Genomic DNA, 26,013 nt, shown 5'->3' on the forward strand with positions numbered 1-26,013 from the left:
GTCTTCGTTATAACTCTCTTGAGTAGTAGTGATATGACTGCTACTTTGCTTAAAATACAATTTACAGTTGAGAAATACGGATGTAAGATGAAACAGTCTAAGCCAAATTGTCTTGAAAGAGAATACAATTTTAATATAGTGCAAAATGCAACTTGTGGCTAATGCAAATTCCCTAGCTGGGTTAGCAAAGACTGAGAGCTTCACAGATGTGGACAGTTGTGTTCTAGCTGTCATCTGATCTGAGAAATGAAGGAGCATCTTCTTAAAACTTCAGGACGGTAATAGTGTTCATTCTCGCAAAGAAAGAGTATTTATGCAGCAAAAAGCCTGATCAAGACTTTTAGGCAAAGCCATAGGGATAAAACCTCTCTAGGAACCTTTTCAGCACTGGGCAGCTTTAAGACTTGGTTGTCTCATCTGCATTCCCAGCTGTCTGAGAAGTAGAGAGTACAGTTGTAAAATTCTTCCTGATCAAAATGATCTTCTCTTGGCAATAGAGAAACTGTCACATTGTGAGTTGGTCAAAGTTTGTTAAGAAAGCTAAAGGCATATAGCCGAGGACAGATTATCCAAACCGTAACACAGCATAAGAAACTCAGGTAGAAATAGGCAGTGGGAAGAAAAAGAAGGGATCTTTCCACCAGCTCTGGCACTGGAGGACCATCATGCTGCCTATTCTGGACATATCCCTGCATCTGGATATTCCATGCCATAGTATCTGAAATTATTTGTCTGTACTTCGCAGTTTGATTTCCTTTTTGGAGTGCCTTTTAATCATGTGGTACATACACAGCTGTTCATATACGACAGCTTTATCCCAACATACTATCTCAAGTCAGCAACTTGCTGTGCCTGGACTGGGAGCCCTGCCTTTCTGGGCTCCTGAGGTTGGGCACAACACCACTAAGTGCAGCTCCGTGGCTTCTCACTCCACAGCTCGTTTGTTTACAGGAAGCTTTTCGTCCCTGTGTTGCTTCATGCCTTCGTATCAAGAGTGTCTCCACAGAATAGTTACCATATGGACTGTTTTCTTTTGAACAAGTGCTGGAAGAGAGTATGTAGTATTTTGGTTTGAGAAGGATCTTTTGCATTAGTCTGTGATTTTATGGTTAGTCTCCATGCCTCCAAATAACATAAGGTATGAGTAGTTGGAAGAGAAATTCAAGCACAGTAAAGTTGTCAGAGTTTAGCAACAAGAGTGAAGGTACGTTTAAGTTCATCAATAAAAATTACTTAGCCGTAGAAAGGCAGAAGACTACGATTTTAACAAAGTTTGGCTGGCTAAGCAATTCAGTACACTGACTGAAATTGATAATGACCAGAAATGGAAGAATGACCAGCAAATTGGCTCGAACAGCTGTCAGAATAAATTTAAAATCACCCAAACCCCTCAGTCCACAACACTTCAACTGAAAACAGAAAGGAGAAACTTAAAACAGTTCTGATTTGTTAAGTTTATGGCTGTTCACTCTTCAGTTCTTGATATATTAGAATAAAATGTGTTTTTTAAAAATTCACCTGATTAAAAGTGTAGCCTGAAATGGAAAGAAAAAACCCAACATTTTATGGCTCTTAGATTGATGTGTATATGTTTAAAAAATCAGGAGAAAAATGGCAGGATTTTTGCTTGCATATGTGAATAAAATATTCCACTAGTTCTACTGCTTACATTTAAATGTTTTTAATGACATAAAGCACTAAATTTTAATTTATGTAATACAAAGAATGCTTACTAAAGAGTACTTCTACAAAATTTGTATGAAAAAATATGAAGAGTGCAAAGCTAAGTGCTGAAAGATAGGAAATACTAGAACTGAGCCCGCCTGTGTAAACCTGGCCTTTTTGTGTGTAGGCATACTCATTTAATTAGCCTTACATTTCTCTCCATGGGAATTGCCTCAATCAGTGCATGGTATGGGCTTATCCCAAGGATAAATGAAGACAGTGCACATAAAGAGTCGGTCATCTTTAAAACTCAAACTCTCTTTGCTACAGAAGCTAGAACTTGTTTGGAGAATGAGGGAGGAATTGTAGAAAGCGAAAGGATGGTCTTCTGGCTCAGCTAGTTAATTACTGCTCTGGGAAATTAATCTCTTCAGGTCTCTGCCCCATAGCTTTTATGCGAGGATTGGCAAGTCACTTCAAACATGTCTTCTTTGGTGATCGTACGCTGCCTGTTGCATGTGAGTTTCTTCTGGCTTGATGCTGTGGATTCAATCCCTCATCATGTGGAAAGTTTGGAGCAAAAACATGCCTGATTCTTTAATATTCTGGTTTGTTTAACCCAGCTACGTAGTAAAAGATTGCAGATTATATGATAGCTGGGTTCATCGTGCAGAACAGGGTGAATGGCACATGAAAAAGCAGTGTGCTTTCTCTGCAAAAGCAAAGGGAAAGTGAGTGTTTTGTTGCTACAAAAGATAAACTGATCATCTCGTGGGAGGGTCATAATATAATAAATGCTTGTGATGGTATGTTGGAAAGGCTTTTGTTCAGTCTCAGGAATTTTTAGGAACCATTTTGTCTTCAGAGAGATGAAAAGAATTTATTCTCCAAGTTCTCTTATTCTCTTCCTGCTTCTGTATCACCATGGACCAGCCTCTTTCCTTCCAGGGATTACTGTCCGTCTCACTTTTTTGCACTCCAGTCAGATGACTTCGTCTTGGGTCATGCCTGATGGCCAACAGAGAAGATGCAGCCTCCCTGCATCCTGGACAGTCCAGCTAACTTTCCCAGATCTAGAGTAGCCAAGACAAGCAATTCCTGGGAAATACTGACCTTCTGCCTCTAGCCTTGAGGCGACATAGTAATATTCAGGAAATGTACAATCCGTTTAGCAATAGGAGCTGTGAGTGCAATGCCGCTTTGTTATAGCAAGTGTCCTGTTAAGTGTTGGTCTCCTTGAAGTCTCTAACGTGAGAGTTATGACTTAAAGATGTTGATTTACCAAATTTACAGCTACTCAAAGGAACAGAAAACAGTTTGTGCCAAATAGAAGGATCACCTCCTTGGCATCTTTCAGTCAGGCACCAGCCATAAGTACTTCTCAAAGTGAATTTATTTATTTGTTTATTATGCAACAGTACAATATTGAGTATTTTTTTTCCTTTTTAATTCCTTCAAAAGGACCAGACAATCTGTCATGGTATTTCAGCTGGAACTTAGAATAAATAAAAGAAGAAATTCAACCTTGGGCAGAAACCAGGAATGGAAAATTCCTACCTAAATTTTTAATGTTTGACAAATTTGAAGTATAGATGTAACTAACAGGCAAGCCAGTAACCTTATAACTGACTGGCATTTTGCATTTAAAATCTCCACACTGTAAGCATCCACCACCACACTTGAAGTAAATTGGCAATCCTACTTTGTTTCTGATTATCCAAATCACTGCAGCCCGAGACTGAACGACGAAACTGTTTCATTAACTAGTGCACTTCCCAGTTTTATTAGAGAGAAACATTTTGAATATGTATGGCAATTAATTAATATTGCTTCTTAGGTGATCTCTCTTGGGGCAGGGGCAAGCACGCTGATGTAACCTGAGTCACAACTCTTGCTTTTTTGGGGGGGGGGATAGAGGGCAATAGCCTCCAAATTATTATCGCAGAGGCAAGATAGAGTAAAAAAGTTAAGCTAAGCTACTTAAAAAATACAGTGTCTCCTTTTTACCCCCAAATAGTGTATCACAGATGGAAACTTCTGGTTCTGAGGTCATTTGTGTACAAAACCAAGGTGAAGCCAGAGTAATTAATGTTCTAATTATTCATTATCTAAAGATAATGATTTTTTCAAATCCATCATTATAAACTGCTTTATGTGTCTGTCAGAGAGGGAGAGAGATGGAGTCTTTAATCCCTTCAGAACATCTGTACATGAAAAATGTACTATGGAGCATTGCTTGTGCATTTTTAATTATCTAATTATGCTTCCTCTTTCAAAGAAGCTGTCATGTTACCAGCAGACTTTCTTAATGATCTGAAAAAGACTGAAAAATAATTTGAATTGGTTTTTCATTTAATTATTGCAGTTGATTAAGTTGAAATATAATTCATAAACTTTTAGTATAAGAACTTTACACTAATATTTTTAAGAGGCAGTACATGTTATTTTTAGACTGAAGAAATGTAGGAAAATAGCTTTAGCCATGGCTCAGACCTCAAAGTAGCTCTCACTTGCTTTATCTTCATCTCAGTTTATCTTTTTTAAAATGTTTTCTGTATTTTCTTTGTTAGTCCTGTCCTTCCACTGTTCCATTTAGCCTTTCAGATTTTCCTCCTCCATTCCCTATTTTGTGCCTATTGCCTGTTGCTGTCATTTACTTTTCTAAAGGAGCAGCAAGCAATCTATTTTATATCGATGAGGTAGCCTTTGTACACGAAGAGCAGCGAGATCCCAGGTACTTCAGTACCTCATGCTTTGGAGGGAAGAAAGCAATGCAACATGTTGTAACAGGGAGAATAATATGTTCTTGCTGAATGTCATACAAAGAAAGAAAAACGGGTGAATTCAGCTTTCTTGCTACTGAAGAAAGTTTCCTCTGTTCAGCTTAAACTCCACATTTTTGTATTTGTCACACACCCCCCGCCAATACCTATTTTCGTGATGTGGATTTAACGTTTACGTGCTTGCTATGTTTGAACTTAATATATACATGGCTATTTGCAGTCAAGTTTGGGTCATTTGAGCTGTTTGCCCTTTGATTCCCATTAGCCTGCCCGCATCAGTGTTAATAGGAATACGTAACCCTGAGCAGGGTCCCTGCAGTAACGAACCGCTTTTGTGTTGGTTTCATTTTATGATTCATGGGATTAGTTGGCTTCAGGCTGACGGTGCCGTGGGTACGCACAGGCAGACGCACGGGCTCCCGCGTACACAGACAATTGCTCTGCTTGTTTCAGAGAATATAAATCGACTTGATGAAATGTTCTTGGGAAATAATTAAAATCTGCTTATCTTTTGTAATGTTCAGGCTTACTTTCTGAATTATTATTCTTCCATTTCATGGAGAAATGCTAGTTTTACAAGTTTAAAAAATAGAAACCTGTCACAGCTGTGAAACTTGCACAATTCACTGGTCAGTGTGTTACTGAGAAAGGCGTTTTCACAAAACAGATTCCGATACTATATTAGCACTTTATTACAATATAGGAATATTGTCAAGAACAGATATAGTTTACAAGAGTTACTGAATTTCAACTATCTTAATATACCAATAGGACTCTAATACCGTGAGTTTACAGGAGAAGCAAGTTTTTTTCTGATTCTAACAGCTATTTCATGGCTTTACTATATGATCGATGTGCATGTTAGATCAATATGTAGTTCCAGTTGGTACAGACTGTACAAAATTATTATTTTATTGAATCAACTAACTTCTTTATGATCTAAAAAAGTCTATTGACTAACTAGAGAGAATTTTAAGATAGGATATGTGTTTCTCCTTTGGTTTGTAAAGCACCGTGTTTGAATTAATTTATGAAATACCATAAATTGTACAGTAATTAATCTTGCAGCAAATGTTATGTATCATATGTAAATACACCTATATATTCTAAGAGTGACAGATCAGTTTGTGGATAGGTAATTTGGACTTTGGGTTTATTAATTATATATCATAGTTTATTTTTAGAAATGTAATGTTCCTCATTATAAAGGAGTGCTCATCTTCCCTTTGGTCCACAACTATTACATGTTTAGGAGGTTATTAGTATTCATGAGCTACCTCATTGCAAAAGGGTGCCATAGGGGCTATGAATTAGTACGTGTTTCTGCATTCAGCAGAAGAGAAAGGAAGCTTACTAGCTCATGCTGGTGAAGGCCAGGGATTCTGTCGAAAGATTCAAGTTAGTGCAACTGTGTGGAAAGAACTTATATTAAAATATCATCTATACGGCAAGGAATACAGGGGATTATCTATTTACTCATGGCTTGCATTATTGGAAAAAATGGATGGAGTAAAAATGAGTGATCGTGAAAAGAAACGCCTAAAGTATTTTTTTATAAATCATCAGTAGATCTAAGAGAATGAAGGAAATACTGTCATTTTAGCAATGGCTAATGACTTAAGATTTTCTCCCTAGAAGGATATGCTTCCAGATCTTATATAGGTGAGTTTATGGGCAAAGTTTGTTCTAGCTTCCTCTGTCTTACTATCTTTCTTTTTCAGGTGATATATACTATTGGGAGGTATTTTGTGTAGTTATTGAGAAATACTGAGTTTATATCTATGTACTAATTTTCTCAATCCAAATAATTTGTCTGGTATAATTTTATGCATCTTGAATATATTTATTAGATATCTGTATGTAGAAAGATATACAATGATTTAATACATGTAATTGGCTTTGTTTCAGTTCTACGTGCTGTAGTTTAATATAAGCAAGTATAATCTACAAAGTCCTTGTAGTGTGTTCATTTTATAGAATTTACCTCAGGGTTAATTTTTATGGTAGCTTGTAACTACTCTTTGAACAAGTTTTTTGTCTTCATAGTTCATTCTTCATTCCCACAGATACAAGTACAACCTTCAGGTAGCAGCAGCTTGCAGAACTGAAAGTGCTGCTTGCTTTCACAGCTGATGGCTGACATGGAAGTATCATCCTGATTTTGCCTTGTGTAGTACCGATACCACTTTAGATAGGATCCGTCTAAACTGCATAAGATTTGGCAGGAAAATGGAAGCATTTTTCCCTAGGTAAAGGGAGCGGGGTCTTCCCAGCTGGTGCGGGAGCTGGGGGGTAGTGGGTGCCGTGGGTGCTGAAGGAGAGTTCTGGGGAGCTGGGGCTGGCGGGGCAGCTCTGCTCTTGCTGGGGTCAAAGGGGGTTTTGCTTTAGTGGTTTACTTCAATTAAAAAAAAAAAAAGATAAAAAATTAAAAATCAAGTGACTCTTTTTCCATGCTAAATATCTGTGAAGTAAAACAGAGGAACAGGACATCTATAACTATTCTTAATACACATTGATGAGGATGTTATACCAATGGTTAGAAATAGCATAAGATTTTTGCTGAACTAGTCATTGAAAGCATTGCTAAAGATGGTAAAATAATCTTTTAAAAAAATGTAGTGAATTATTTGATTTAGAAATAAACGGAGTATACTGACAAATATGTTAGTCTTAGTTATCCTGCTACTGAAAACTGTATTTATTTATTGTGGTGTGATAACTAGGTTTGAATTAACAATATAACTTAATAATTTACCAGTTTTAGCCACAGGCCTTCAAAAACTTGTGTCTGCATTTAAACAAATGTGTCAATAATCCCAGCAAGTCCAGTAAAGGAAAATAAAATCTTAGGTATGTTGTTATCAGAAGGGTTAAGTGCAAAAGGATATATGTAAATTCATGCAGGTATTTTGCTTCTTTGTGCTTCATTAATTAATCTCTAACCATACTGAAGAAAGTAACAACATGAGCTAGGAGCTATTTCTCCAAGTGATAGCCAGTAATGGAATGGAGAAATATTGCGTTCTAAGGGTACTCAATTAGATCGTATAAGAAGACTGAATTTTAAATGCCTGTTCTTTTGATACTGTTCCAATTAATGTCAAATAATAAACTAGCCCAGGGATTAGATGAACGCAGAGGAATCTTAATCTGTTTGCTTCGTTATGACAAGGGGAAGTATTGGACAGCTGTAGGATTTGATCCTTGGCCCTATCCCATTAAGCCTGTTTCTACCAAACTAGCAGCTATTTTGTACTAGAAGTACACTAGAACATATTTCCTAGGAAAGTAGGACTTGATATTCGCAAGGTAAAAACAAGTACAAGATTAATCTGAATTCCAAATATCTCAATCTTTTTTTTATTAAGATGAATCCTGTAGGTTCCTCTACCTGTCACAAAGAATGAAAATTGAAATTTATGTGGGTCTTTGAAAAAGCAATTGATCTGTTATTTGGAAAGTATTCATAGTCCTTGAATTAGGGAATTAATACATCAAAAGTGGGATTTCCCTGAAGTTAATACTACCAATTCTTATTTCTCAGTTGATGGACATCATTGTCTCCTCAACTCGTATTAAATAATGTGGTGAGATTAGAGCATTTCAGCTCTGTTGGACAAAAAAGCGAAGATGGCATGAAAACATCGTAAGATTAGTGTTTGTTACACCATAAACACTTGAAATTCAGTAGAACAAAGTCAATAGTATGATAAACAATTATTTCTTTAATTGCATGGCAGATTTTGTAGTCCATTTAAACTTTATTGCTGTAAATGATAGGTTTATAGATTAGTATGTCAGCAAAGTACATGTCAATATAGCTCAAATATCAACAGATGCTCTGAAAAGAGGTATTTTCAGTTTCTTCCCTCTATTAGTAAAGTATTGATGCATAAAGTCAAGAGTTCCAGAGCTGACAACAACTCCATGGCTCAAAATGGGAACAAAATGACTACAGAAAGCTTTGAGTAGGGGCCATCACCAGCATCGCAGAAATAGTCCCTGAAATCCAATTCCAAGCACTGGTGGAAAGGAATTATCCACGTGGAAAGGAATTGTCCATGTTTAATCAAGGTAGAAAGTAGGACCCCTGAAAATGAGGACTGTGCGATTCTGCCCCCTCCAAGTATCAGACTGTATGTTTGGTCTGCCCTCTGCTTGAAATGGCAAATATACTGAATTAGGGAGTGAAGTGTCTGTTTGACTACAGGGACTGCGTGACAGCACCTCGAGCTAATGGTGCAGGTTGATTGCATATGCAGACAGTATTATCACATTGTACATTTGATCTCTAGTTTTAAGGTTTTCTTGGTACGTGTGCAAGTTAATAACACCACTTCTTAAAGAGAAAACATTTTCTAAGATATTCTGGCCATAGCCAGAATTCTCTGCTAGAGCTATGATGGACCAATATCCAGCCCTCAAATTAAGAGAGATAAACTTCACTAAATCTTTTCAAACTGTAGAAAAATATTTTTATCAGAAGTTTCAGCATGAATTTTGTGATGTTCGTCACTGCTTTTTTAAATTAATTTGCTATTTGAAGAATAATGACTCCCATGTGGCAATCCCAATTCATATTTTTTTCATGTTACAGTGTTTGTGAAGAGGTGAAGAAAGATATCTGTGTTACTTGAAACAAAAGTAGATGCTAGATATTTTGTAAAAGTTGAGGTTATTGCATTCTGTGAACAACAATAACAATAGCGTTATTTAGTGATCACTGCAACTTTAAAAAGCGGCGTTATATGTAACCTATGAAGTAAACACCTGTACTGTGTTAGGGACATGATTTATTTTAAAGCCAAGAAATTAATATTTGTCTCTCTCAAGGAAATTGGTCTCTATTTTGAAAATGGGAAATATTTTAGGGCATTTTTTCTTAATTTGATATTGTATTTAAGTGAGCAGAACTAGTTTGCCTTACACAAAACCTTTTCCTTGATACTTGCATATTTATGGAAGATGGTCTTTGTTGAGTTTTTTTTTAAATTACCAAAAGATGCAGTTAAAATTCTTCCTAGAATGGTTGAATATATATATGTGTGTGTGTGTGTGTCTATATGTGTGTGCTCACATACATGTGAGGGAGTGTGTGCTGAGGGAGATCTACCATAAAATACAAAGGAATATTACATAGCAACATCAAAATACCTATGTCCTTCTATTTTTGCCGTGCAAACCCAAAAGCCAGTCACTCAAGTCGCAGTGGGATAGGAGGGAACAAGAGAGAACCTATTTTAAGCTCAGTGTGCCTCAGGTGGTCCACTAAAATGTGTTCTTGAGTACTTCAGTGCATCGCAGCACCTTGTTCTGTGTGCAGGTGGTAGCTGGTTTTTTATTTTAACTTAACAGGAGCAGATCCTAAGTGCTGAACATCGTTAAATGCCTGTGCAGAGATTGATAATGACCTTTCTCTTAAGTGTTGTCTATTCAAGGACTTTTACTTTTCTAGCTTCTGCTTCAAAAAATACTGTCTGTTTTTCTCTGCTCTTACCTAGTCACACGTTAGTAAATCTTGGTAACTGTCAGTAAAACAAACTTATGTATACATTATTTTATACTTTCCTGGATCTGTCTTCGGACAGGACTGATTTCAGCTTTAGCAGGGCCCAGATCCGTGGAAGTCACAGGATGTCAGTTCTTCCCCCACAGACCCCTTCATTTCTTCTGGCAAGGTTTCCTATCTGTGTGAAACTTGCCATGACACAAAGCCTGTGTCTCCAAACCCTCTCTTTTTTTTTTTTTTTTTTTTTTCTTTTTTGGAGCGGGGAGGGCAGGCCATCACATCTGCTGGGAAGGGAACCTGCTGGGAGGGACAGCAGGACTGTGGCTCAACAAATAAATTCAAAATTTGACTTCAAAATACAGAATTACTGAAAAAAAAAATCCTAAAATCAGTATGTTGCCAGTAGGTCTACTAACCAGCAATACAACATCAAGGAATTTCCCACATACTGGGCTAATTTAACAACGACATCTGAAGTGAGTCAGGCTGTGGCTTAAATCACTGGGTGTCTGCAGAGTGGGAGCTGACTTTGTATTGCCATTAGAGCTAGGGCATCGCAGCGTTAGGTCTGTGTATTAGTATGTCCTGTGTGTATTTGAGATTGTTCTCTAGAGCGTGTTTCTGAATACTTTATCCAGCCTCCGTGTGCAGGAGCAGAAAAAGGATTTGTATAGAAACATTTAAATGCGATGCAATAGCTAAAGGAAATCAAACAGAACTGACAGAGCGATTCATCTTTCTGTCAATCAATGAAAGTTCTAGTGGGTTATTAGATTTTTTTTGCCTCAACATTATCTTGCCTTCATACTGTGATTATTGCATTTACCTTTAAAGAAGTGAGAGAGCAAAGACCTAAAAAATACTACATATTGTATTATCTCTTTCTGTGAAGTGTGAAAATATGGAAGATGTTATCTTCATATTTATTAGGTCTTAAGGCTTTGGTGAACAGTGCCGATAAGATACGTGTATTAACCTAGATATATTCTCTTGGCCCATAATCGTTTTCTTTGGTCATAAAATTGCTGGTTTATTGCTTTCTGTATTCTGGGGATATAGACAGGAAGGCTCCACATTTAAATGTTGTGTGTCTGTCGCTCTGAAAAACATGGGAAACGGTTCGTTTTATTTGTTTCCCTCGAAGAAGTGAAGAACAAATTATAATACTGGAAATATATATTCTGAGGAGCATCAAATTAACCTTTTATTTGTGAACCAAATAAATGAAAATGTATCAAGACTTTAAATTAATTTACTAATAAAAAAAAAAAAGGTTTTTGGAAATGCTGTTACACAGACAAATTAACATGTTTGTTTTTACTTTGTAACTGTAGTACATTTACTCCTAAAATGCAAGGCAGACGGATGGGGACTTCAGGGAGAATCACTAAGAGCACAAGTGTGAGCGGAGAGATGTATAAGCTGGAGCACAATGACGGGAGTCAGTCGGACACGGCTGTCGGCACGGTTGGAACAGGTGGGAAGAAAAGGCGTTCCAGCCTTAGTGCCAAAGTGGTTGCCATAGTATCTCGAAGGAGCAGAAGCACATCTCAACTTAGCCAAACAGGTGAGTGAGACACGCTTTCCTGGTCGGAAACAGGACTCTCACCAAACGTGGTTTACCATTATTTCATCTGTGGCATCTGTGTTACATGTATATGGATATAGACCACTCGGGAGAGAAGGTTTTCCAGCCGTGAATAAATTTCTAAGATATTAATTTTCTTCGATTGTTAGGCATCTGCAAGAAACAATATACAAATGCCTTTTAGAATATGTACCATAACAACTTTCTGTCCTGATCAATGATGTTTTTATCTCGTAGAAGCCTTGCTTACAGGTAGGCGAGGAAATGCAAAGACAAATATGTGGCTATCAACAGTGGATAATGGTTTGGCTAAGAGCAGCTTTTTATGTATAGGAAATTTCTTCTAGCGCAAGAGTTGAGTACGAATGGGGGAATTGAAATCTGAGCAAATGAATGGCAGTTATGTAACTTGGATAAAAGGTTGTACCTGTAGTGGCAAAAAATATGTTTTTACAAACTACCTTTGACTTCTTAGGCAAGAGTAAATCCAATATTTTTTCGTTAAAAACAACACTGGCAAACTGGGGTCAGTGATTTCAGATAAATTAAAAAACAGCATGATGCTTCGTTAGGAACATAAGACTTCCAACTCTTTATTGCAACTTCAGAAATCTTAAAAGCTTCATATCTGCACAGCCTGAAGGAACAAAAGCTCATGCAGAGAGATACAAAAGGAAAAAAAAAATGTTTTAAAGTCCCTGTCCTGCTCCTATTGAGCCCCAGTGAAGACTTTTGCTCTTGTCTTCAGTGGGAGCAGGACCTGGCCCTAAGGGTTCTTTCTTACTAAAAGAAGGGAAAAAAGAGGAAAAGCTTCAGCCTAGCATAGAATGTACGCATATGGCAGCATTCCTCTCACATAGTCAGGGTAATCAAAATGAAGGTAAGTAACAATATTGTTTATTTATATCATCAAATATCTCACCCTTTTCCCTTGGTTTTCTTTTTTTGCCAGATGAGCAGAAGTGATTCTTTCAAAATGTAAAGCTGTGTCAGCTTTAACAAAAAGATTGTAATACTTTTCTACACTACTCATTTATTAATTTTAAGCCAGAAAGCATATAATCATGTAGTTGGACCAAATGATAGATGTAGTAGGCGTATTTGAAGCCCAGAACTGTAATTAATAGTGTTGCTTGAAAATGCACTCTGCCTGAATATTAGACTAGAATATAGATAGTTGTATATGCTAAGTTGTTATTTTAGATGCATCGGAATCAATGACATGCTCTTAAAGTAATAAAAAGTGGTATTGTATTATAGAAAGGATGTTAGATTCACGTTTTACTCCACTTACTATAAAGAACAAAATATTTTAAGTATTTCAGAGAATGTTTTTGTGGTTTGATCTGGCGTTCCTTTCTAGCTCCTAAATCTTACTGAAATAGGAATTGCTGTGACAGAGCAAATCTTTGCTCCGTCTTACTCAGTAGTCCAGCTCTGACCAGGAACCAGGGCTGTATGCCTAAAAAGAAGGCACAGGGGGCTACCAAACATACAACGATTTGCTTGGCATGAGCCCTAACTCACTCTTCTCAGTGAAGTTAGTAAATAACTTAAAATCTAAACTGTGACTTCCAAACACTTCTCAGCATTATCTATTTAAAGCTCAGATGTTTCCATTCTTCATAGAAAGATACTGTAGCTCTCCAAATTTTGCTTGGGATATAATTCCAAAACAACAGGAATTTTGCAAGGAATGGAGCACCTAAAGTTATAATGAAACTCAAACAGCAAATCAAATATGAAAAGTATGATTATGATTGTAAAACAGGGTTGAGAATGATATTTACTTTGCCTTATTGTGGCTCAGGCAAACAGCACGATCTGTGGTCTAAGCAGAGCAAATAAAATGTGACATGTTTTGTCAGTCACTATTTTTTTAGCTAAATTATGTCAGAAATCGTTGAATTGAATTAATGCATTTTTTAGGACAATATACACAAGAGACGTGGTAGGTTTTCCGAAGAAAATCCATTGCTGAAGACGAAATACTCATGCCCTAAATCAGGGACCCACTGTCCTTCCTTCCTGTAGTGTACAAGAGGGGAGGAGAAGTCTAAAAAGGTCTAATTAACTTTAATGTGTTGTGCCTAAGTAACTTAATAATGTCTCCACTATTGAGAATTAAAAAAAAAAAAAAAATCTGTTTTGACAATATAATATAAACTAGGTCCTTGAAATTGATTATGTAAAAATTGGTTCTAATAGCCAAATTCTGAAGTTTTAAAACTGGTGTGGAGGTGTATGGGCCACCAAAAATTGGTGCCAGGTATGAACTGCTACAGATCCTCAGTAACTGAAGGTGTGCTGTTGACACAGAGCATGTATTTTAAAGGAAGTATAAAAAATACAGAAATGTATGTGTAGCCTCCACAGTTTTTCCTGAACTGGTCAGTTCAAAATTTTTTTTCCTATGACTTGCATGATTGTAAGTCAGGTACACATGACATGTAAAGTTATTTGTTTCTGAAAACTCAAAAGATCAGAAATAAAACAAAAGGTCAGATATTTCTTGAAAATCAGAGGTCCCTTATTTTTGTGGAACATGTAGATCTGAAATGCTAGTTTACTACTGTCTTCAAAACCAGTAAAATTAACTTCCATCTTGCCTTTTCTCATTTGAAGAAATGGTCAATAAGAGCTGAATGCGACTTTTTTTAGATACTGCTTTTAGCATACTGCACAGGTTTAATCTTACAGAAAAATAGAAGTGGTGTGTATGAAACTGCTACTAAGTAGCTGTTATTTCTAAGAGTTGATTTTCTTTTCAATTGAAAAAGGGGTGTGTGTGAGACTGTGTATGCATGTATGTGTCTGTATATACACACGGACCTCTTTGCATATATGGGGCAGATCCATTTGCATGTTAGATTTAGAAGGACCAGTAGTCACATTATTTTGTGCACCCTTCTTCAGTGTTTTTAAAAATATTTATTGTCAGTGAAAGAATCGGGGTTTATTTTTTATCTAAATCTGCAAGGAAAAGTATGTATTTCTGCTGCACCTGCCTTTTCATTATGTTTAAGATTTCGTAATTCTTTTAGTAACTGTTCATTGAAATAACAAAATCCTTACTTACTATGGTTTGTTCATTGTGCCCGCAAATTGGATAGATTTTATAGTCCATCAAAAAAAGCTTGTAATCTTCTGGCAGTATTCCTAATGAAAATCCAGCTCTGCTTATGCTATCACAGTTAAAAAGAAGAAAAAAAAAAAAGAAAAAGGAAAAAAAAAAAAAAAGCAAAACCCCCAGAAAGGCCACAGAAGAATGAAAATAGCTCCAGGCATGTTCTGTACAATTTTAGTTACAATCCAACTTTTCTAGCTTTCTTTACCAGCCTAATTTTTGTAAATAAATATATACATATATACAAAATAAATATATAACTGCAGATTTTCTAAATAATTACAGCAACTAAGTTTAAATCATAGGAAAATGATAGGAAAATAGATTACGATAGGAAATCATCATCTATTGTCTTGATTTTGTGATACAACACCCTACAACCCTACAGGTATATTATAGTTTCCTAATCAATGAGTGACTGAGGGCAGTATTGATCATACTGCATTTGGATTTGGGGTTCTGGGTTTATTTTGAAAGAGTTAAAACTGCTGCCATAGGAGGAAAGAGTTTTATTACAGAATTTATACCGTAAATAGAGACATAATAGTGCATTACAAAGTGGATGGAGGTAATAGTAGAGGTATCAGTAGTGAGTTGAGTTCTGGAGATAAGGAAAAGCTCAATCTCAGAAAAACACGAGTATTCCCGTCCCTGGATCCATGCAGAGGCGTGTATTAAGGCGAAAGGATTCCTCCCTTTTGCTTTCTATCCCCTGGTCAGCAGGTAGGGGTTCAGAAAGATCATCTGCTAATAGGAGCACACTTTTCATGTTCTTTTTAAGTGCTAACAGTGCTTTGCAACCATTCTGACACTATATCTTCGCCGTCTTGCTATCAGAGATTTGGTAGTGTCACATCTCTGTGACGTATTCAGCCTGATGCAATTACCTGTGGGTCAGCAAGACAGGTTTTTCTCTTTAAGGCAAATGGACAGGCTGGCTGGCTGTGTTTTTGTTTGGTTTGTTGAAGGACTGACTTAGAGTATTTTCATTCTCTAGCCACTTCTAATGGAGGCCAACTTTTCTGTCAAAAGCACTGAGAGTAAGAGTTTAAAAGGAATTACAAAATAATTTGGGAGTGTTTGCTGAAGATATCCAAAACATGATAAGCAGTACACATAGAAAGACTGAAAATACCAGCTTTGAGATAAATATGAACAAAACTACCTGCGATGCGACTGGTGAGCCTTTTGAGACATGGGCTCTATGTTTTCCAAATACGAGTTCTTTGAGACTACTTTATTTTCCAAGGTGCTCAACACCATTAACGTCAGTATTCTGACTAGTTCTCCATTGACGCTGCTTGAGGAATGTTAGTGATCTCGTATAAGATAAAGGTGAGACTTTGCCTGGGGTATTGTATCTTGTTCCCACTACTGGCTCAAAACAGATGAGAGCAGAAGAGATGCGGAGGAGAGCTAAGGAGCTTGGAAAAGCAGGGAGCTTGTCCAGTCTCACATTCACTGATATAGGGTCATTTTTCTAAATGGAAATACCTTGCCCTGTTTGTGGTATGAACCAAAATGAGATGTTTCTACATAAGAACCAAAGTTACTTGCTGTCCATCTCCTGTTTGTGAAGTTTAACATCAATAACCTGAAATAAAGCCATAGGCATTAACATTTCAGAGGGAGGTTACGTACCGTGAAGTGGAGCTGAAATCAAGCATTGTCACAAGGTGAAAACAGAGTGAAAAAAGACTCTGTTCACTTATGTGCATCTGTGAACTGGATACTTGGAAGGAATCTTTAAGTGTCTGATTGCTTCACTCAGGAAGTAACTGGCAACCTGAACAAAACCACATGAGAATCTTATAATGTATTTCCCTATGTAAGAATAGCACATGTCCTCCTCACATGGAATTCCCTGCTATGGTGTACTTTCTGTAATTTCTGGTAATTTTCTCATTAAAGAAGTGGTTTTCTGTATATTTTTTTGAATTAAATTCTGAATTCCCAATTGCAGAAATGATACTGTCATGTAAGTGAGGAAATTGTCATTGAGCATTGAAGTCCTGATAATCTTGTACTCCACAGTACAGCCGTGCTCCTTTTGGGTGCTCACTCTAGCTTTAAGAACACTCCTTCTTCATCTGGTTGACTGCCCCACATTTCACCTTCCAAGACTGATCTTAAGAAGGCTTTCTCTCATGGTTCTGTAGAATGACTGAAGTTTAGGTAAACATTTAGAAAAGACAACCCCATCCATTACACAAAATGTCCTCTAGTGGTGGAGAATATGCTGGTTCACTGGAGGGACTTAGTGACTGTTAGCAAGCACCGCTATGCTGTGGTAAAAATAACACTGCCTGGGAAACATGGAAATTAAACAGAGTAAAGCAATCTTTCAGGCTCGGAGCTACATCGTTTCAGAGTAGACACTGCTAGGAAAAAAAAATCTCAGTTTTTCATTTTCACAGTCTTTGGTAATGCCAGCAGGGGTAATTTTCTGTCCATCCTTGTAGTAATTTTATGATACAACAAGAGATTTCATACAGGTCTAGATAGTACAGACAGATAAAGAAGATAATAAATCAAAAATAAAATAGCTGGAGGGTGGAGGCCTTTGGGATAATGAGGGGTAGTTTGTTGTCTTTCTTGAGGAAGCCATTGCTTCTTTCCAGAATTTTGTTACTTTTTTACAAGGGTCATGATAACCTTTTCTTGCAGTGGTCAGGCTTTGTTTTTTTTCACATTTCATTTTGATTGATTGAGTCTCAATTATAAACAATGCCAGGATGCATTTCTGAGCATGTTTCTTTTACCTCATAACCTCTGAGTTTATGTTTTTATTACTGTAGTGAAAGAAATTGTGCTTATTTAAAAATTTGCATTTATTTGATAAGAAAGCTGAGTTCTAGACAAAAGTTCAAAAGACTTACTTTATCTAGACTTCAGTAAATCATCTATCATTATTATTATTAAACTGGATGGAAAACATGGAGATCAGTAGGAAATACTGGAAGTTGGGAAGAAAGTGGTTAGGGAGGAGGCATCAGCTGGTTTTATTAAAACAAGAGCCAGAGAGTGTTTACTGGTTGAGTTTCTAAGACAAAAACCACAGGCAGGTCTCATTAATATTTTAATGAGAGGTAGTGCGTAAGCTGCTGGAATATGCTGATGATACTGGTTTGGAAAGTATGTCACTTCCAGGTGATATAGAGGAAGGACTGATGAACTTGAGGACTAGAATAATAGAACTCAGATAAAACGTGGTAATGCAGATTGCAAGATCATTCCTTTCAGAATGACTAATGAAAATTTCCAGATGCAATCTGGGAGCTCTGTCATCTGGAAAAAAACAGGAGGGGGAGGAAGACACGCGTATAATAAAAATCACAGAATGAATATAAGCTATGTATAAGATCTGGCCAGGGAAAAGGCAAATGCTACCCTGGGTGCATCAAGCAAGGTGTTTCCTTGGAGAGCAAAGAAAATATTAACATCATTGAATGAGGCCCCACTGACAGCTCACCTGGAATACTGGTCGCTCAGCGTTCAAGAAAATGAGTGCTGGATGTTTGTGGGAATCGAGATGTTGAAGGATGATTTATTGCCTGATTTGTTCAGCCTATAAAAGTGAAGGTTGAACAGGGATATGGTTGTTCTGTAAGAATGCAATGAGGGTAAACATCCAAAAGGCAGAAGAGTTTTTGAAGCTAAGGGGCAACACCATCAGAAACTGTGGTATAAGAACAAACAGGTATAAATTAGTTATGAATAAATTTTGTATTTGTCTCAAAATTACAATAAAGTTTCTAACAATCAGAACAGAGAGAGGGGTAGCTTAAACCTTTCAAAGCATTTAGCATGCTAGGGATGAAAAAGCTCTTTTTTTGTTTCTTATCTAGCATAATATCCCATTGCTGTTTTCATAGGATTTGTTTTCTGATGCTGTTCTTTTGTATTAGCATCTCCTGTTCATCCAGACAAAATGCTACAAGATCCCCAATTTTCTAAGGGTAGATTCAGAAAATTATCTTGGAAGTCAGAATGACCATGAGTCTTACAGCTATACAGTTATCCCGCAGGTTTAGTTTAGTCTTCTGGAATTCACCTGTTGCTCGCTGTGTTGTAGAGGAGCATTTCCAAGTATTTGCTTGCACTGGGCATTTACCTCTGCAGGAATGCCTAGCATTTACACGTGAGCTTCCTTACCTACAGATACCTCCGTTTTGTTAAGTCTGCACCTTTGCAAATCTTTTCCTTAACGTTAGACTGCGTGTACTGGAAAAGTAACTTTCTGCAGCCTAGCAGAAGTCTGGTGGTCCATCCTGCAGCTCACTCAGTAGCCTTGTTTGGCTGTTTGGGATTATTTCTGTGAGAGTCTTTCCTATCCGGGTTGTTATTTTTCCCAGAGCAGGGCGTTAGAGCTTGCTTTGCATAGTTGTGGTGATCTGTGAGGACAACGGCTCTGTTGCGCAAAAAGAATGGAGGGAGATTGACGTTAAGATGGATTTCTCTTTTCGGCCGATCTAAAAAAAGTCTGTAGTGCAGCAGCAGGGATGGTGGTGGTGCCTTGGGGTGGGTGACAGGATCTGGGCTCTAAACCTGACACCCTGGCAGCAAAGAGCAGCAGGTCCCCTCGGACCCAGCAAGAGCTTCGCGCTCACCCTGCACGCACCCAACTGTTTCTGCAGCAGGAGGGGGGAACGAACCAGTGCATGAAGAATAGTACTAAAAACGAAGCAAAAGACCTGATTATTTTTGTAAGAGGAACTCTTTGTTCTAGTAGTGATACTTAATTCTTTGAAACCATTGAGTGAATGTAAGCATGTTCTCTTTTATTTACTGTTGCCGTCTAGCTGAGGAATTCACTACCCTTAATAGAAACATAATTCAGTTCCAGTTGCTCATCTTCCAAAAGATTTCCTAATAAGGGCTAGTATTTTCAAACACAGTTCCGCCCCTCTCTTGAGTTCTTGTTACATGTGGCTCTTTTCCTTTTTTCCTGAAACATAAATTTTGACTGTCTCATGTTATGTAGTTAGTTGACTTGTACTCAAAAGCATTCGTTTGCTTTTCTGTCTATTTGCATTTTCTCCCTAGTTTTTTTAACAGAGATATTACAGCAGTAGTAACTGTACTTTGGGCTATTTCCAATATATAAGTAGTGTGGGGTTTAGGAGAATTTATTCCTTTCCAGAAGTATAATCTTGATTTTAGCTAAGCTATGACATGCATGTCTTGTAGAACTAGAATTTCAAAATATGCCAAATGTATTTAGTAAGTGTAGCTTCACTGTTAGGTTTCTATTGGGTTTTTTTTATGAAATGTTTTATAGAAAGACCTACTGATAATCTATTTAACTAAGCTTTGTTTAAAGAGGATTTTTATTTGCTTTTTCATCTGATTCACGCTGCATTCACAAGTTTTATTTTGTGCAAGTATAAACACTGAGGTGAAATAATATCAAAATTATGACAGAAAAAGGAAATAGAGCGATGCCAAAGTATTATCAAGAGGGAAAAAAGTCTACTATCTTCACATTAAACATTTCTACATAAATACCTATATGTAAGAGAATGTCAGCCTTAAACTTGAATTTTATTACCCTTCATATGCTTCTTGCCTGATCAGGGCCACAGTTTCTGGCTTGCTGGAACTTGTGGGATTTTGTAGAAAGGTTTGGAGTACCTGCAGTCATCCAGAGGAAAAATATTCTCATTCTGTGGCACGGGAATGTATTCCTGTCTTACAGAAGAATAAAGCCCCTTTTTTTTAGAGTCAGGTGATCTAGCTTAATTTTGATAGACCTGAAATTATTTTTTTTTCCTTTCCAAAGCAGTCCTTTTCTTACCTGACATAAACTTTGATTTTCATTTGAATGAGATAGCCTGTTCAGCATGAAACAACTCGTTCAATTTTTTTATATGGATTTGGGAGCTCAGGCTATCTAGTTTAAAACTGGAAAGAACAGAAACAGCTGGATCTGCAGTATTTCCTTCACAGGGTTGTTCTGAGCATCTAGATGAAGTTTGGAGCAGAACTGACTTGTCATATATAATTGTCTACTCAGATGGCTGCTCAAAACTGTTAATGTCACCATTTTTTGTCAAATTTTGCCAATTCTCACACTATGGCCTTTCCCCTGATACTTTTAGTAAATGCAACACAGAGTTCCAGAGAGCAGATCAAAATATTTCATAGAAAGAGAAATTTTGAAATCTGGCCAGTACATAGCAGTATTTCTTACAAACCATTTATGGTATTATTTTTTTCATGTAACTGAAGAATTTGCAATAATTTGAAAAATGTTTTAAAACTATTCTTAATTCTTCCCCACAAACACACAACTGAAATTTTCTTTGCACTCTTTTATAGATCACCTTTAATATTTTGCTTGCTTGCTTGTAGCTTTGGTGTAGCTACAGTCAAGGACAAAGTGGGTCTTTGCATCTAAATATGGACTGAGATTCTTCTTTGATTCCAGCACAGTATTTCAAATATGAATATTACATCTCTAAGTCCATTCTGGGCAAGAAATGATTTAATTCTGGATCCTTTAGAAAATAAACCTGAGTTTTCAAAATCTTGAATTTTTTTATAAAACTTTTATAAAAATGTGTGGTAATCATATATTTGATGATAAAATACTGGTGGGCTGAGTTTAAAAAAAGTGCATTTAGCTGAATGCAAAGGAGCATTAGATTCAGAGAGACTGTCTTCATCTTATTTAGCACTTTTACGTGTGAACCTTGAAGATGAGCTTTGAGGGATTTTTCAGTATTTTTTTTGGCTAGGAATAGAACTGTTAGTAACAGAATCCAAAGGAAAAACAGTAAACCTAACCTAAGACAAAAAGGAGGATCAACAGGTGTTTTTAAGGGATTTGCAAGGATAATAATGATGATCATAATAATAGTAAAGTTTGCTGCTATTATTGCAGCTGATGATGTTAATGTATTTATAAAAAACCTGTATACATATCTATAATGTAACTAATAGAGTCTGCAATACAGATAATGGCCCTTAGATACTCTGAATTGCATATCATAAGTAATGAAATATGCAGAACTCAGTAAAATTATGAAAAAATGTTCATAGGATTTTTTAAAAAAAAAAAGTTTCAAGTTTTTTGCCAAGTCATTAAGTCGGATGGAAAACTATTTCAATTCTAATAGCTTACGATGTCCACCTTGAAAGGACACAATTCGGCTTGAGTATTTCCTTAAATATGAATAAATATGAACGACGTTTTAAAACAAATGCTGACAGCATCGGGTAGAGCAGGTTTCGGTTCACAAACCATTTCAGTGTTGCCGAATCTCCTTTTTTTTTTTTTCTTTCCTGATAAAAAATATCCAGCTCTCCCTCCTCCAATACTTTTTACAGATCATGAAGGGAGGTTGAGTTCAGCTGGCTGAGACCCAGATAACGGCAGCATTGCAGGACAGGAGAGGACGGATGATAAACGAGGACAGTCACTGGCCTTGTTCCCACATGCATCAGTCTGGCAGCATAGCTGCTAGCCAGGGCTATCGGCCAGTCCGATGTTGACTTTGTTTCCAAGAAGAGAAGGAGCCGCAGTCTAATGTAAACTGTGCGACGACGGAATTTGATCTCTGGTTGTCTAACATTTATTGCCCAGAGTCCTCTCCCTGCTTTAAATGGCATGTAAATTAAATTAACATAAGTAATAACCACTTTGGCAAGTTTTAAAATAGGACGAAGGTAGAAGAGATGAAAATGAGCACATCATATTACTTGCTAGTCCAAACTCGCTTCCTCCCAACCAATCTGATACGCAAAGAGAAGGGAAAAAAAGGGACTGAGGCACCCGATGGATTTCTGCTCCTTCAGAACAAAGCTTGGCTCTTCGGTGGCGTCTGCTTGTGCTTCGTGTGTGAACGCTGCTCGTGAGCAGTGGGGTTTATCCCATGGAACTGACTGCTCTCTGTGCATGTGGCTGACTTTCAGAAAACATACCAGGCGTGATTTCTTTTTAAGGAAATCAGTCAGAGACTAGTGAGAATTTAACAGAGGTTTATATTTGACAATTTTTTCTATTTTTACAGTATCTTTTCTTTTTCCTTTGTGCTGGTATTTCAAGTGTTTGAATTAAACTTTCAGTGATTTTTAGGCACTCCCTTTGACTAGCCAGTTTGCTGCATCTGCTAAATTTTCTTCAAATTGCCAAGAAAAGACAAAGAAAAAAAACAGCCTAGGAAGTTAGCAAAGTTGGGATCTCTAAGTCATTGGCATGTTGTCAAAGTGCAAATATTTTTATCAACTGTGGCGTATGTTTACAGTTTCATCAGCATTTTGAGTGTTGTGCCAGCCTTTCTTTAGTTTGCTAAGCGTGCGAATTTTAGAATGTGATGGTCCTATAACTTCCAAAAGGGGACCGATAGTGTAAAATGTTAAGTTTGTTTAAATCTGTATTGATTTCTGTTGCATTGTTAGGTGCTACATATATCAGTTACTTGGTATAACTTACTCTAAGGCATGAAAATACTGTGCAATATTGAAGTTGAATTACTGTTTCCCGTTGTACAGACCTCGATATAGTTAGTTACTTAGACCTCAGCAAACAGTACATGTTACCTCTATATATCCTCAGGTCTCTGTTGGAAGGTTCATCCCTGAACTTGCCTGAATTTACTAAAATTTGACAATCTGTTTAGATTTTCAGACTGAAGTCTACAAATATTTAACTGCAGTGTCATAGACTTAAGACATTCAAAGGACTGAAAGAGTAAACTACAGTATTTTTTTCGGTGATCTGTTGTGTGTTTATCCTCATAAGTTACCTGAGAATTGCTTTGAAATTACTTAGTATTTATAAAAGTCCTTGACGCTCACAGGCAGACACTCATATACGGTTTATTTCATTTACTCACATAATCATTTTTCATATTGCAAAAGTTCGGTTTCTGGTGCCTGATAGCTTCAAAAGCATTGCTTAGAAATGAGATGTTTTTCTTCTGGGAAGCTGTAGATGTCTGGCAATCCCAGCAGAAATTCCCAGTGTTTGACCAGTCAGAATTGGCCACCCATTCCTGCTAGATTCTGAAAAATGCAAGATTTGATATTACTGAAGAAAGGAACCAAGGCAGAAGAGTCCGTATGAGAAGGCAGTGTGAGATACTGCCCCTTCGCGCTGTCAGTACAGAGGAGAAACCTGTTTTACTCCCCTTCGAGCACTCTTGCTGCCTCCTCTCCAGTTTCCTCATTTACTTCTGTGATTTGTGAAGCACCGAAGTTCCGTGGTTAGATAAGATAGGGTGGCTGCCCAAAACAGACACCCAACTTCTGTTTTTGAAGCTTGGGTTAACTGGGTGACTGACTTCAATATTAAATGGTGCTTGTAAAATACGAGTGTGAAACAGTGTTGAAAGTTGTTTTTTTTTAATGGTGGCTTTTGTGCCTTTGGGATAAAAACCGACGTCTTGGGAATGCATTTATTCATGATTTCTCTGGTCTCAGAACAGAACTTGTCAGATTGACAAGTTATCTTAACGCAGGTATATGCAAATGGATTTCCTGTTTATAAAGCAGGTTAAGGGAGGAATCTCACTGCTGCTGTTTTGATTAGTTTTGCTTTCACGTGGCTGTTGCTGGCTTTATTTATAGCTCTGCCATTTGATTAGATTTGATGGTGCTAAGTGTTCTCTCTCAGAGCGTGGCCAGACTGAAACACTGAATTAGGCATAGATGTGACCCAGGATTTATGTATAAAAGTAAATCGGTTTTACCCATCACTCTCCCTTTGAAAATTATCCTACTAACCATCTTTTCTCCTGCCTGAGCAGCTCTTTTCTAGAGTTCATGGTCAGGGCAGGGTGGGGGGATTTCTTTGACAAGGCTCATCTGCTTGCTTCAGTCTGGACTCCAAAGTGACTAAAATGTTAATAGGGGAGGGTGTTCAAGTGGCATTGAAAACAAACTCCAGGGTGTATACACAGCAGGGTTGGCTTGGTTTTTTGCATACTGAAAGTATTCTGTTGAAGTTTAGTATTTATTGATAGGAAAGGGATAGTTTACCAGGAGAACATTTTGAGTTGCCTCCACCTTAGAGGCATACCGTGGTAGGAACCAGGTTCTTCTGCCTAGGCAGAGGTGCTCCACAGCACTCTGAAGTGGTCACTTAAGAAAGGTCACACACAGGATCCGATTCATGTAGTAACCACACTCTTTCTCTGGAGTCTCAGTAATGGCCCTTGTGAGGCACAGCCGCTCCAAGAGTTGGGTGTGACAGAGCTGAGTTCCATTTGTATTGCACTTAGTTCTCCTCGGACGTGAAAAAGATGCACAGTTCTGGCAACAGGCTCAAATCACAGCAAGAAGAGAGCTGTCATCTCTAGCATGTGTTGGAACAGGCAACTTTTGATATATTTATGCAGGGCTTATAGAGCCAGGTCAGGACTTAGCTCTTAACAGATGAGCCATTGTCATTGACTGGGGAATCCAGGAGAAAAAGTGACTGAGAAGGTGACAGAAACTGTGGTGCGTTTGAGTAGCAGTTCACAGTTTTACTTTAACAGCACTTACATAGCTGCAAATACAGTTACATTTGTTTTTGTTCAGGCAGCATTTTCATGCTCCATGCCTGAGTACAGGCCTTTACCCTATACTCTGCTTCAAGAAGGTAGACATGTTTATGGCCAGCTTGGGAACAATGGCAAGAAATTCGATGGGATCCCCAAATTCCTCTTTTAGCCAAGGTTCGGGCTTTCCCAGTCTGCCTCACAGTAGTTTCTGGTCCAAAGTTTGCCCATGGCCAAAATCCCAGGTCCATTAAATGGTCTTGCATTTATTTTGGAGCCTTTGTTTTTAAATATGTGACCATGTTCCCGAAATATTCAGAAGAGTGACTCTTCACAGTAACCACCTCCAGATTGCAACAGGCTACTGCAATACCAGTTAAAGTTTACTGACTTGGGCAGGGGGATACTCTGAAGAGGGCAAAAAGCCCCTCTCCAGTCCTAGTTGTTGTGGCCCAGAAACAAATCTTCCTGTGCAAATGCTGGTGACTGAATATTTGACGTCATGGATAGTTTCATTTACCTGGTGCCATTTTATTGCATGTGGCAGCTGCTTTCATTGCTTTACTTGCTCTGGATCAAAAAAAAAAAAAAAAAAAAAAAAAAAAAAATCTGGGGCTGCATCTAGAAAAACTTGAGCACAAATCTTCCAGCCACTAATTCCCACTTATTGGGCTTATCTCTTCAAGGAATCCCATATGTCCGTGTCTCTCACATCATGCTTTTTCAATACACCGATATGGTACGAGTTGTACATCAGGAGCTGGAGAGGGATTGTGGGATAGAGAGGGGGAACCTGCCGTTGACCACTAGAGAGGCACCGTTCTTCAAAGCAGCAGACCAGGAGCCGTAATCAC

The 26,013-nt window shown here is 37.6% G+C and overlaps 1 protein-coding gene across 48 annotated transcripts in view; it reads left to right on the forward strand.

Annotated features, from left to right (window-relative positions):
- Window positions 1-26,013, forward strand: part of RIMS1 (regulating synaptic membrane exocytosis 1) — a 338,964-nt gene that overhangs the window by 283,188 nt on the left and 29,763 nt on the right. For 44 of the 48 annotated variants that reach the window (XM_069804663.1, XM_069804664.1, XM_069804616.1 and 41 more), the window contains one exon: window positions 11,292-11,524. The exons of the other annotated variants lie outside the window; for them this stretch is intronic. In XM_069804663.1, the coding sequence (XP_069660764.1) occupies window positions 11,292-11,524 (233 nt within the window). The remainder of the gene's footprint in view (window positions 1-11,291; window positions 11,525-26,013) is intronic. 48 annotated transcript variants of the gene reach the window in all.

This window comes from Haliaeetus albicilla, chromosome 17, assembly GCF_947461875.1.
Source record: "Haliaeetus albicilla chromosome 17, bHalAlb1.1, whole genome shotgun sequence".
NCBI classification, from domain to species: Eukaryota; Metazoa; Chordata; class Aves; order Accipitriformes; family Accipitridae; genus Haliaeetus; species Haliaeetus albicilla.